Source organism: Tachypleus tridentatus, chromosome 3, assembly GCF_004210375.1.
Source record: "Tachypleus tridentatus isolate NWPU-2018 chromosome 3, ASM421037v1, whole genome shotgun sequence".
Classification (NCBI taxonomy): domain Eukaryota; kingdom Metazoa; phylum Arthropoda; class Merostomata; order Xiphosura; family Limulidae; genus Tachypleus; species Tachypleus tridentatus.
Window position 1 is genome coordinate 30103569 of NC_134827.1, and position 14261 is coordinate 30117829.

Genomic DNA, 14261 nt, shown 5'->3' on the forward strand with positions numbered 1-14261 from the left:
GGTTTTCACCGACGTAAATATCTAATGCTCTCGAAGAAATACTAACGTCCGAAGTTAATTTTCTGAAGTTAAACGGCTCACGCCCACCAGTGGCACAGTGGCATGTCTGTGGACTTACAATGCTAGAAACTGGGCATCGATAACCATGATGGGCTGAGTACAGATAGTTCTTTGTGTTTAATAATAAACGGCTTAAAATATTCGAAATTTATAAATGTTCCTTGTCAAATATCTGTAATATTCTGTTTGATAAGTATTCATCATAGCTTCTGAGGTTTATAGTAGCAAACCTAAAATATAAAACTATCTTTTGACACGTCGATTTATAAACTTTAACCTGTTCAGTGCCGTAGACGAGATAACTCGTCCAAGCTGATCGGTAACACAATGCCACGGACCAGTTAATTCGTTCTCAATAATACCTAACTTCAACACTAGATATCAGCATCATACATGCATTTGACCTACTTACAAATTGTTTCACTTTCGATCCAAAATGGCGTCACGAAAAAAGTTACAAAATGAAGAAGCATTAGAGTTGTATTTTGAACTTGGTTCAGAGTTGCCGTTGCAGCTGAAATACTTGGCAGTCAACAGGTTAAGGTGAGGTTCTCAAAAATTCAGTTGGTAATAATACTGGCAATCACTAATATGTTTTTCATATACACCGAGTACATTTTTGATTCTTACACAATTTTAGTGAGTAGGCGAGAATTTTGCAATACGTGCATTTGTAAATATATATTAAACCTAAACAAACACGTATATTAAAATAAATGTATAATAGTAAATGCATTACAGACGTCATTCACGATTTGTTCACCATTGGGGTTCGATTCTCCGATTACAACAAAACACAGACAGTCCACTGCGCTAAAAATACAAAAATTCGAGTTTTAAACTTATAACACGAGGAGTTAAAACAAAACGAAGCCTTTCGTATCACTTTTAATAAGTCTCTCCGCTGGTACAGCATTAAGTCTACGGGTTTACAACGCTAAAATCAGGGGTTCGATTTCCCTCGGTGATCTCAATGGATAGCCTGATGTGGCTTTACTATAAGAAAACACACATATACACACACACACATTCAATTAACAAATACTATAACCAAACTTTATTAGTTTCCGCATAAGTGATAATTGGACATATCTGTTATTATCTTTAAATGGAAACGTAAAATAAATATCGTAGGTCAGACAACAAACCATAAAAACCGACTGATGATTAATTTTTCAGTTAATGACTAGTTTTATGGAACTGCCCACTTAGCTAGCCACGTAGTCCTTATACAATGGAAAGGTAATACAAAAGAAAATTAATACTGAAGAACTGAATTTACTTTGAAAACGTTCTTTCTTGTTAATTAATATTTCGTAAGTTAGCTGAAAATATAAATAATTATATTTGTAATATATATTTTATATACTGGCATAATTAATATTCAGTAAAATATTTCAGCAAAAATGATTTGGTGTTTTATAGCACAAAGAAGCCAGGCTATCTGCGCCTCAAGTAAACATATCAAACGTAAAAGTCTAAAACATCTCTCACTAAATTACTTCGCATACTTTATGTTTACTCGATTTCTTCTCGGTTTATATCAATAAACCGAGGGTTGTGAGTTCAAGTCCCCGTCACACCAAACATGCTCGTCCTTTCAGCCGTGGGGACGTTATTACGTCACGATCAATCCCACTATTCGTTGGTAAAAGAGTAGCCCAAGAGTTGGCGGTGGGAGTTGATGATTAGCTGCTTTCCCTCTAGTCTTACACTGCTAAATTAGGGACGGCTAGCGCAGATAGCCCTCGAGTAGCTTTGTGCGAAATTCAAACTAAACCATAAACTAATAAACCGGGCATGCTATCTTCATTCGTTTTTAATTAGCGGTGTTTATTTATTTGTAAAACTGCGTGTTCTTCCAAACTGAAAGACGGATTACATTATTTGTGAGATAAACACATGAATAATACAATTAATTCTTTCAATAAATGAATATTATATTGTTATGATTTTAAAGCTTTTGAAATCAATTGAAACTTAGATATTTGTGTTTTATAAAACTACCAGGCTCCCCAGAGGGCTCAGCAGAAAGTCTGGGGGCCTTATAACTTTAGAATTGGGTTTCAGTACATGCAATGTGCAGAGTGCGGATAGTCTATTGTGTAGATTTGCGTTTATAAGCAAGACAAGCAAGCTGTTAGTTTACCTGAGTTGTGAAAGAAAATTCTGGATGATCTCTAACGTAACTACCACCTGAACGAGAAACATGGAGCTATGAATAACTTTTCGAATATTAACTTTTCGCCTCTGATTATCTAGTTTCGGTTCTTTCGTTTTAGTTGAAAGCTGTATGATATATTTACTGTATAAATTACGACTTACAACTCTAAATCAAATATCACGTATAAAATACGGTGTAGGAAGTCCAAACCCAGATCGAAGAGACTTGCAAAGACACATCTAACCCACGAACCGAAATCCTCCACGTTACTAACGCTAACCTCAGGTAATTTAGTTCTAACAGAACCAGTAAGCAATAGCTCTCACAGACTGAAAAGTTGGGTAGAACCATAGCTATGGAGACCACGGAAACCAAACCATGAACGTGAGTTTGTTGGGAGTAATGTCCTCAAGTGAATGATTGAATAATTTCGCCATGAAATGCCGGCTAGATGACCTACTTAAAGAGCAATAGGTAGTCTAAATTAAGTTTAGAAAAAAGGACAGCAGAATATGGTAATGACAGTGTATGAAGTAACAACACTTCCCTTTGTGTCATGAGACGAGTGTTCCAAGAGTCGCTACATTTTGTAATACTACAGTTGGACTTCTGTAAATTGTTTATTAACAAACGTAATAACATGACACAGGTTAACAAAAACATTCTGAGAGAACACACTTTCTTCACTGTAACAAGAGAACATATCAAACATGAAAGGAAGTAATCCGTTTTCGTTTTTAATTGGGACAATGAGTTCTAACCGATTTCCGCCTTACCTTCAGGTTCCGATATTAGAATGATCTAATGACAATGTTCTCAGGTCGATTACGAGTTATTAAACTTGTGTATTCTAAGTCGTAACTGTTTCGTATTGACAGTTTTCGTGTGTGTGTTTTTTTATGACTCAGTAACTTTGCATATACACTCGTATTTTATTAGGGCAATTGTGTCGTCGGCTGAAAGTCGCCATCTGTGCTAATTCAAATGATCAGTTCCTGGTATTGAGGTACTAGCTTTCTCATTAGTTACTTCCTTTGAATTTCGCCAGCTCGTGCGAATGACAGTAAACTTAATTGAAATGATCACAGTTATAAGAATAAAAATAAATTATCGGTGTTAAATGAAAAATAAAGCATAACGAATAATATTATGTTAATTATTCTTACACACACACAGAGACAAGACAACTGATTTGCTAATGGTTTAAATAAAGTTGGTGGTAATGAACAATCATTTGATTAATGTGGTTCGTACAAAAACATTAATTGTTTATCAAAAAAATTATGATTACATAGTGTCTTGACCTATGTCTTTTGTAACCCAGCAAAAGAGCCCTAGTATTTTACGAAAGGCATCATCGGCACTAGATATGACAGGTGTGGTGTAGTTCACATATTGTAAAATATTTTCCTTCGCTTTTGTTCATAGGTTCTTACAATGTCTACTTCTTCGCGAATAAAATAAAATGGCGACCGAACATCTACGGAAAGTGCTTGAACAAATGGGTGTTGTTCTTTGAACCGTAATTAGCAGCGCCTGAAACTTACGTAAAGTTTTGACCTTAAATCTATTGACCTTAAAAGGACGTGTGAATTACAAGGAAATGGCCCGACATAGCCAGGTGGTTAAGGCGCTCGACTCGTAATCCGAGAATCGTTGGTTCGAATCGCTGTTGTACCAAATATGCTCGCTCTTTCGACCTTAAGGGCATTATAATGTAACGGTCAATCCCACTATTCCTAGGCAAAAAAGTAGCCCAAGAGTTGGCAATGGTTGGTGATGACTAGATGCCTTTCCTCTAGTCTTAAATTGCTAAATTAGGGACGGCTAGCGCAGATAGTCCTCGTGTAGCTTTGCGAGAAATTCAAAAAATAAAGAAACATCTCACATTTCCCATAATACTTTATTCAACTTTGTTCCCGCCCTTTTTACAGCCGAAAAAGAAACAGCGCAGTGTTTACCTTCGAGGAAACTCGAACCGAGTTTCTGGTTAATTAATCTCTTATGGCTATTGATGAGCAAAGTGAAAAACAGTCAGGCCCTGACCTATCACAGCCTCTGTGAACAAAGAGGTATAGATTCTAGTTGAACTCATCCATTGAGTGCTGGTTTATAATACTTTACCTGTGTGTGTATTTTTTCTTATAGCAAAACCACATCGGGCTATCTGCTGTGTCCACTGAGGGGGATCGAACCTTTGATTTTAGTGTTGTAACTCCAACGATTTACCGCTGTCTCATCAGGGGGAAGTAAAGTTTATAAATTTGAAAACACGTGGAAATGAAGAACATTGGAACGTACAAGTTGATAAAATAAGTTGTGTATTCTTGTATTATCAGTGTCTGCGGCGTACAGAGGGGCAGGGCAGACTTTCCAGTGTCCCACTTGACCCAATTCATGAAAGGCCTGTTCGTGAAATACATAAAATGATTTTTGTTGTGCTCGGGTGTGTGTGATTATACTATTTCTGTCTCAACTCGTGTAACGCCACCTATAAGAGACATCTACTCTGGGACCCAAGCACTGTAATCTTTGAGCCATCTACGAGCCAACAACTACAGCCCACTCCTCTGCCTACACACACACACACACACTTAAATCTTAATTTAGAATTACTTAAGAAATAAGCCTCGATGGACCACTTCAGATTTGTAGACAAAAATTTTCATAAACTATTTATGGATAGAAAAAAATCACTTCAATATGGCAGAAGTTCAACTAAATACTGCTGGTGCCCTCTGTGTATTGTACATAAAAATTAATAATTTTATCAATACCATTTGGTCAGCTTTCAACACAGAATGTTTGAACCAGCAAAGCCATTAAATTACTCTGTATTATACTTTATGTAGGTAGGCCTGCAATCAACTCTACTAAACGGTACAAAGTCAAGTAATTAAGCTGAGGGTTACATTCCAGTGAATGGGCTGTGAAATGGGTCTGTTTCTTCGTTCTTTGTTGTGTTTATTGTTGTTTTTTGCGCAAAGGCACACAAGGGCTATCTGCGCTAGCCGTCCCTAATCTAGCAGTGTAAGACGAGAAGGAAGGCAGCTAGTCATCACCACCCACCACTAACTCTTGGGCCACTCTTTTACCAATGAATAGTCAGATTGACCGTAACATTATAACGCCCCCACGGCTGAAAGGTGAGCATGTTTGGTGTAACTGGGATTCGAACCTGGGACCCAAAGAATATGAGTCGAACGCCCTAATCACGTGTCCATACCGGGCCGTTTCTTCGTAGTTAACCAAAGATCTGCACAATGGGGCGTTATAATGTGACGGTAAATCCCACTATTCGTTGGTAAAAAGAGTAGCCCAAGAGTTGTCAGTGGGTAGTGATGACTAACTGCCTTCCCTCTAGTCTTACACTGCTAAATTATGGACGGCTAGCGCAGATAGCCCTCGAGTAGCTTTGTGCGAAATTCAAAAAACAAACAAACAAACACAATGGGGTATCTATGGTCTGTCCCCCTTGAGTATCGAAACCCAGTTTTTAGCGTTGTAAGTCAGCAGACACACCAGAGTTCTAATGAAAGTCGGGCTGTTAAAACAAAAGTATTTCTATAAATTTATGGGGAAAAAATGAAATTGATAAGAAGTAGTTCCCCGAGGAAAGACTTTTAAAATTATATAGATGGCGTTGTTGTATGCTGTTAAGCACAAAGCTACACAAAGAGCTATCTGTGTTGCTGGGGGTGGACAAAGTTTAGATGTTAATAAGTTATTTACCATGCTTGACTCATTTATATTTGTCAAAAGTTGTTGTGAAATAACAAAGAAATAGTTAAGAATATAATGTGTTGTGTTTTTTTCACGAAAGATAAAGCATTTAATGGAACGTTTTCTTTCATTTTTTTTTCCTTTTAATTATATAAAGTATTACTACATGAACTGTTTTTTCACATTCAAACAGGAACGAAACTGTGGTGACGAGGTCCCTAACAGCTTTACATTATTACTGGCGTAGTAATACACTCATGAAAATAGTCCATGTACGTTATCCAGAAACGGTCATAAATGCCAAGATAGCAGCGGCAAAGGGGGTGTTTAGCCCTAGTGGTCAGGGCACTCGACTCGCAATCTGCGAGTTGCACGCCTTCGTTTGTTATATTTAGGCTGTTGGTCTGCTTAAAGCTGGGTTGTTTTATTGGCCTTCAGACATTTATAAGCAAGAATAATTCTGTTGGTCAAAATCACGCTGATTTTGTTTTTTTCATTAGGACATGTTAATTTGGTATTTACGACAGGCCTAGTAAGGCACGATATCAGTATAACTATATTAACCCAGTTAGACGTGTTTCTTAATTTAGAAATGTAATATATAGCTAAAGAAATTTTTTTTGCCACACTCCACGTAAAGGTATTGACATGTTAACGCCTATGGAAAATTTTATTCATTTTAAAAAATTTTGCTACAAGCAGTCGGTTAATAAAAAACATAGAGCTTTGTTGCTTGTTACACAAAGACGTATTTGTAACACTAATGAACCGTTATCGTAATATAGTTAGAAGACTATCTAATGTTACATTTTAACGCGTCACTTGTAAAGTTGTTTAAGTCGAGTGTGATTTTCACACAAAACAAATAAAATCAACATAGATTAAGAATTTCTTACACTCTGAAAATCAAATTTTGATTTAAAACAGAGAAAATTTAAATGTAAACGATTTGGTGAAACAGTAAAGCAGGGACCCGGCATGGCCAGGTGATTAGGACGCTCGACTCATAATGTGGGGTTGCAGGTACAAATCCCCGTCCCATTAAACATGGTCGCTCTTTCAGCTGTGAAGTCGTCATAATGTGACAGTCAGTCCCACTATTTGTTGGTAAAAGAGCAGCCCAAGAGTTGGCGGTGGGTGGTGATGACTAGTTGCCTTCCCTCTAGTCTTACACTGTTAAATTAGGGACGGCCTAGCGCAGATAGCCCTCGTGTAACTTTGCGCGAAATTCAAATAAACAAACAAACACACAGTACAGCAGTTAGGTCACTTCATTGTTTGTCATCGCCAAAACAAATATTAAACATTGAGAAAAGAAAGAAGTGGTTCACATGTTTGTAGACTTTTCGTGCTTTACAATACAGAATGAAAATTATCGTAAAGTTACTTTATAAGCACGAAGACGCATATAGGTCGCTTTCCTTATGTAAGTCTAGGAATTTGCTTCGAAGTCTTGGTCAGACTGTTTAAGCAAACTTTTGTAAGCTACAGGAGCGTGTATGTGTTTTTCTTGTAGCAAAGCCACATCAGTCTCCCTGCTGAGCCCACCGAGGGGAATCGAACCTCTGATTTTAGTGTTGCAAATCCGTAGACTTACCGCTGTACTATAGGGGGGGAGCAAACTACAGGATTTAACATTTATATATGCATTCGAATGTAATCATATTTATTCTGTACTCTTAAGTCAGCTTCTGTATACTTAAGATCCTTATAAATGTCTCACGCATGACTTAAACGACGTCTATATCTGAAAATGTTGGAACATGTTGAGAAACATTCTACATATGAAAGATAACGCGAGGTATTCTCAGGCTAAACGTATTTCAGCAGAGATAGGTCCGCTCCATATAAGCAGGATAAATTACGAAATGATATTGAATTTCTAAATTGATTAAGTTTTAAGTTAAGAGATAAAAAAGTGGCTACCATACGTGTAACACAACATGAATGTAACATTTATCAAATCAATATAACATAAAACACATTTTGCATATTTGCACATGAACATCGAACTTCTACTGGATTCGTGTTAAATCTAGCCTTTGTTACTTAACGGGAAATATCGGCTCTACTAATAGCGACCGGTGTTACCCAAGTGACTGGTCAGTGTCATTCAGCATAGCGAAGAACGTAACCTTGAGATATAATCTGTTTCACCAGCAAAGTAATCTGTTGTTGCCTACGTTTTCATAAAACGTGCAGAGATATTCCAATAACCCATGCGGACAGAACGTGTATTATCTCTAGAAAATAACAAAATCAGGTATAACGAAGTCAACTGAATAGTATAAAATGCATAATATCCCTGCTTAGTATGCATATACATAAATGGAGCTTTTTCCACAACTGAAGTCCATGAAAAGAACACATGTATGACTAATTCATACCACACACGGTTGATTATTGTATTTTTTATATTTAGTATATTTTGATAGGCCGTGAGGTATGTAAGTTTAAAATGAAAAACTGACTTTTTAAAAAGAACCTGTTAAAACAAATGCACGAAATAAATATTTTATTTTAGTTATTAATAAAAATATATATCTACTAACGACAATAAAAAAGTAACAACATTATGTTATTAATATACATTTCTATATAAATATAATAGTTTATTTTTTGTTTTTGAATTTCGCAAAAAGCTACTCTGGGGCTATCTGTGCTAACCGTCCCTAATTTAGCAGTGTAAGACCAGAGGGAAGGCAGCTAGTCATCACCACCCACTGCCAACTCTTGGGCTACTCTTTTACCAACGAATAGTGGGATTGACCGTCATATTATAACGCCCCCTCACGGCTGAAAGGGAGAGCATGTTTGGTGCGACCGGGATTCGAATCCAGGACCCTCGGATTACGAGTCGAACTCCTTAACATACTTAGCCATGCCGGACCATAAATATAATAAGACTGTCTGTTCTTGATTACGAGAAGCCCACTTCAAATAAAAATGTGTCTTAAAACGGGCTGGTATGGGCATTAATACTTTTACTAATACGGAGAGAACAACGTTTCGACCTTCCTAGGTCACCCTCAGGTTAAGATGGTTCTAAGGTACAGTATTGTCTATTCCCTATGTAACTACTTTTCAGAGTGTAGGTGGATCTCCATCAACTTTATCACGAAGGTTTGTTATGACCATGTGGAAATACATGCAAGTGTGCAGTTTCACATTTCGTGTTTTCCACTTTTTATGGGCGTGTTTTACAATTACAAAGAAAGGAAGCAACTTTTCATGACTTAAGATAACCTTTCATTAATCGTGAATTTACACAATCTTCGTTAAGGGTACGGGTATTCTAGCTAGTGTAATAATAACACTCTGATTATGACGTCACTTTACTAATGTGATTTCTTTGTTGTTGAAAACTCGAGAACCTTTAGAAAATTTTCCAAGTCTTATAGAAAGTTCTTAACAACGATGCACAAGCATAACGAGTTGAATTATTTGTGGCAGAGCATGTTTCGATAGAACATTGGTCTCTTTCCGTGAAGGACAGGCCCCTGATGGCACAGCAGAATGTCTGTGAACTCACACCGCTGGAAAGCGGGTTTCGATACCAGTGGTAGGCAGAGTACAGACATCTCATAGTGTAGTTTTGTGCCTAAAGTGCCAATAAAATGCACTAAAAACATTTAATTTTCGAGAACCACCCAGAGACAAATTGGAATTTCGATACATGGTTATGAATGTTTTTCTTTCGACGTTTGAAACAATATTTTCCACGTTTATTTTACTTATTTTCTAGCTAACGTTTCATTGACATTCGAATTTTGACCAATGTCAGAGATGTATCAGTGACTGAGTTGACTGGTATAAAATCAGCCCTCGCCGGTGTTGTTGCCTTATCAACGAAAAACACAACAAACAAACAAACACTCAGCGAAAACTAGCGTAGCTTGAACAAAGATGACAGGTGCAAACAAGTACTTGATCGGTTCGAAGTCGTATTACTGTTTGTTTGTTTTTTAATTTCGCGCAAAACTACACGAAAGCTATCTGCACAAGCCGTCCCTAATTTAGCAGTTTGAGACTAGAGGGTAGGCGGCTAGTCATCACCACCCACTGCCAACTCTTGGGCTACTCTTTTACCAATGAATAATGGGATTGACCGTCACATCTGGTTTGGTGTAACTGGGATTCGAAGCCGCGACCCTTAGATTACGAGTCGAGCACACTAACCATCTGGTCATACCGAGTCATCGTTGTACCAACCGTTAAGTATGGGTGGTAGATTCCTCACCCGATTTGCGTAAGGTTTCGGGTTCAAATTTGAGACGAGATGTGAAAAAATGAAACTACCAAACGACGATCCATTCTCTGTAAATTACTAAGTGATGATCCATTCTCTGTAAATTACTAAGTGATAATCCATTCTCTGTAAATTACTAAGTGATGATCCATTTTCTGTAAATTACCAAGTGACGATCCATTCTCTGTAAATTACTAAGTGATGATCCATTCTCTGTAAATTACCAAGTGACGATCCATTCTCTGTAAATTACTAAGTGATGATCCATTCTCTGTAAATTACCAAGTGACAATCCATTCTCTGTAAATTCTAATCCTCTCGTGTTATTCAGATCCACAAATTCAATGACCGAAATGGAATTGAAGAACACTGAATAAGAATTATCAGCACTTGGCTAATTAGAGATAGAAACTTTCAATATTAAATAATTAAATAATACAATCTCCACATAAAATATTTGATGAGATAAGTGTAAGTTTATTCGTTTGTTTTTTTTAGTTCAAAGCTACACAATGATCTATCTGAGTTCTGTCCACAACGAGGAATCGAACTCCGGATTTTAACTTGGAGAATCCGTAAACTACTACTAATTACTGATCCTCCAAAGGGGTGCCTGGCATGAACAAGTGGGTTAAGGCGCTCTGAGAGTCGCAAGTTCGAATTCCCATCACAACCAACATGCTCGCCCTTTCAACCGTGGGGGCGTTATTACGTGACGGTCAATCCCATTATTCGTTGGAAAAAGAGTAGCCAAAGAGTTGGCGGTGAGTTGTGATGACTAGCTGCCTTCTCTCTAGTCTTACACTGCTACATTAGGGACGACTAGCGCAGATAGCCCTGATGTAGCTTTGCACGAAATTCAAAAACAAAATCCTCCTAAGGGCTGACGAAAAAATGTGGCTCTGAATATTTGAATGGATAAACTTATCCTCACTTTAAAAAGAACCTTCGTAACAGTGATATTAATTTTTTTTTTGTTAAAACGGAACGTTGTGGGAAAAAAAAATAACCCGAGCAAGAAAGAATGGTGGAAACGCTCTTAAAATTAGATGCATCACGTGACACTTATAGGAAAAGTTAAATTTCAACAAATAGTTCTCTCGAAAAATGAATTGGGGCGGAAAGCTACCTCACTGGCAAATAATTACTTAATATTTTTTGTGTTAGAAAAGTACCGGTTATTAACACGAATTTTTCTTACGATTATTTGGATGTAGTAAACCAAACTGTTTGTACTTGTGGGATAGATTATATTATACACAGTAGATATATTATATTGCATAAGTAAATACATTAAGTAAGTAAATGTATTACATTACATACAATAAATAAATTGCATTACCATGCTCGCCCCTTTCAACCGTGGGGGCGTTATAATGTTACGGTCAATCCCACTATTCGTTGGTAAAAAGAGTAGCCCAAGAGTTGGCGGTGGGTGGTGATGACTAGTTGCCTTACCTGTAGTCTTACACTGCTAAATTAGGGACGGCTAGCCCAGATAGCCCTTGTGTAGCTTTGTGCGAAATTCAAAAACAAACAAACAAACAAACAATCCCTCTAATCTTACACTTCTAAATTAGGGATGGCTAGCGCAGATAGCCCTTGTGTAGCTTTGTGCGAAATTCAAAAACAAACAAACAAACAATCCCTCTAATCTTACACTTCTAAATTAGGGATGGCTAGCGCAGATAGCCCTCGAGTAGCTTTGCGCGAAATTTAAACGCAAACCAAACCTTGGAAACAGGAGAGTATCATTGAAAACACGAAACCGAAGTTTATATTTTTATATGTGTGTTTTATTTTGTGTTGAATTAATACATATGCGGATTTATGTGCAAAAATATGCCGTAACATTTTCTAATTTGATGCTTTGTTTCATAAACTGTTTCTAATGCATATATATACCATATTGTATTTTAAAATTTTATGCGTAGATAATGTAGGTTTAATAACTCATTCAAACTTACCAAAATACCACTCTGAGCTGCAGGGTAAAACAATCTCACAAATATCCCGGACTTTGAATAACTGGTCATAATGTCTGTGCAGCCCACCGTGAAAGGCCCGGACGGTAACGGAATATGCCATCGTCCATCATGCCTCAGTTTAAACTTAAAAAACTTTCGTTCCTTTTGCATGATAGCTACTTGGAGAACTAAGCCTTATGCAGTGTCGATAGTAGTTTCGATTTAAGGCTTTCGTTTCTGTGTCCCGAATCTACTATGTCACGTTACGGTGACCTCATAGCACGAAAAACACACATCGCTCAACAACCTAACGTTTCACTTTCATGAACGCGGGAGCCAAGTTCACATAATCACCACTAGGGCTCTCATTTCCCTGCTTCCTTCGTGGAAGTTTGCCGACTAACGACGTAAGCCAAAAGGAAACTCACTTCGTACCCACGTTTCTGCCTCGCGATATCACTTTGTGATGTTGGTGGCAGCACTTTCGTTAAACGAGGAACTCCGCGAAGCGTGCCCTTGTTCTATTTGAATTGTCTGAATTGGCTTAATAGGCTGATAAGCACTTATTTAATATGACAAGGTTTGTATCTTATGTGGGTATCTTCTATATCGAGTAACTCTTACTTTGCTATATAAGACAGGACTGTAGTTTCTACACTAGCTAGAACAGCGGGCAGTTTAGAGTACTTGCAAGATATTTCAATAGATGTAGTCATCATTTTTGTCACAATTGAGTAATTATATTTCTTACAGTTAATTTTCAATACGATTCTCTTCGCTGTGTCAGTAGTGAATATATGGACTTACAGCTCTACGAAGCGAGGTCGAGTTTCGAGTCCCTGCAGTCCACTTAGCACAACTAATTCATTTTATGTTGCTTTGCACTGTGACAAGCCGATAATTAACTGATGGTTTAAATTCTCATCCTTTGTTAACCGCCCCCCGCTAGTACAGCGGTAAGTCTACGGATTTACAACGCTAAGATTAGGAGTTCGATTCCTTTCGGTGGGCTCAGCAGATAGCCCGATGTGATTTTGCTATAAAAAAAGCACCTTTGTTAACTGAGCGGAATGTTTTGTATGAACGCATGTTCAGCTTACTCTTCCAACCTCTTTGGACTAAAGATATGTTTGACATATCTTTATGACATATTTACGCATATGTTTGACACAGCTCTTTTACCTGGTGGCCCGACATGGCCAGGTGGTTAAGACGCTCGATTCGCAATCTGAAAGTCGTGAGTTCGAATCCCCGTCATACCAAACATGCTCGCCGTTTCAGCCATGGGAGCGTTGTAATGTGACGGTCAATCCCACTATTTGTTCGTAAAAGAGTAGCCCAAAAGTTGGCGGTGGGTGGTGATGTCTAGCTGCCTTCCCTGTAGCCTTACACTACTAATTTCGGGACGACTAGCGCAGATAACTCTCGTGTAGCTTTGCGCGAAATAAAAAAAACAACCTTTACCTGGAATGTCACTCAGACATAAGAGGAGCCTAAGAATAGTTCCTTTTTTCTTGTTTTTGTTTAGGATTTCGCTGAACCAGAATATCTGGTATCAGGTTTTGTGTTACTGTTCCCCTCACGATCCTTGGAAGGCCGTAATGTTTGAAACTGTGTTCGATCCCTCTTACAAGGTTAACAAGACAAAACTTGATACACGTGCTCAGGTACCACCACGGACATCTCTCCTAACACATGTGTTGCCGTGTGTTGGTCCTCTTCTCCTTGTCTCGAGATAGCTCTTGACGTAATTGGGTAAGTAATTTTTATGATCATATATTCATCCTTCATTTTTGATCTGTTTCCATAATTCTTGTTTCAAGCGGAACTTAAACCCCAGTGAACCTTCCATGAACTTTGTTTTCCATTTCAAATCTCACTCGCGCCTTTCCTTCCCGCGTGTGGTCATGTACACTTGAAAAGAACTTATCTAAGATAACGCAACATGACACAATTATAACCTACTTAATTTGCATCGAATTGGAAGAATAACTGGACTTATTCCACTCAGCCTTTACTAAAATTATTAACTCTATACTGAAGTAGGATTTAGAACACTCGCTAAGTAATCAGTCAGAGTCTGTCGTGCGAGTGTTCA

General features: G+C 37.8%; 1 protein-coding gene and 1 long non-coding RNA gene across 2 annotated transcripts in view; one reads left to right on the forward strand and one right to left on the reverse strand.

Moving 5' to 3' along the window:
• Positions 1-12611, reverse strand: part of LOC143246621 (platelet-activating factor acetylhydrolase 2, cytoplasmic-like) — a 52582-nt gene extending 39971 nt beyond the window's left edge. The window contains exon 1 of the mRNA XM_076493656.1: positions 12164-12611. Within this exon, the coding sequence (XP_076349771.1) occupies positions 12164-12334 (171 nt within the window). The 5' untranslated portion in view covers positions 12335-12611. The remainder of the gene's footprint in view (positions 1-12163) is intronic.
• Positions 12606-14028, forward strand: LOC143246622 (uncharacterized). The gene is made up of 2 exons (XR_013026079.1): positions 12606-12743; positions 13692-14028. It is a non-coding gene; the product is annotated as an uncharacterized LOC143246622 (long non-coding RNA).
• The last annotated feature ends 233 nt before the right edge of the window (positions 14029-14261 follow it).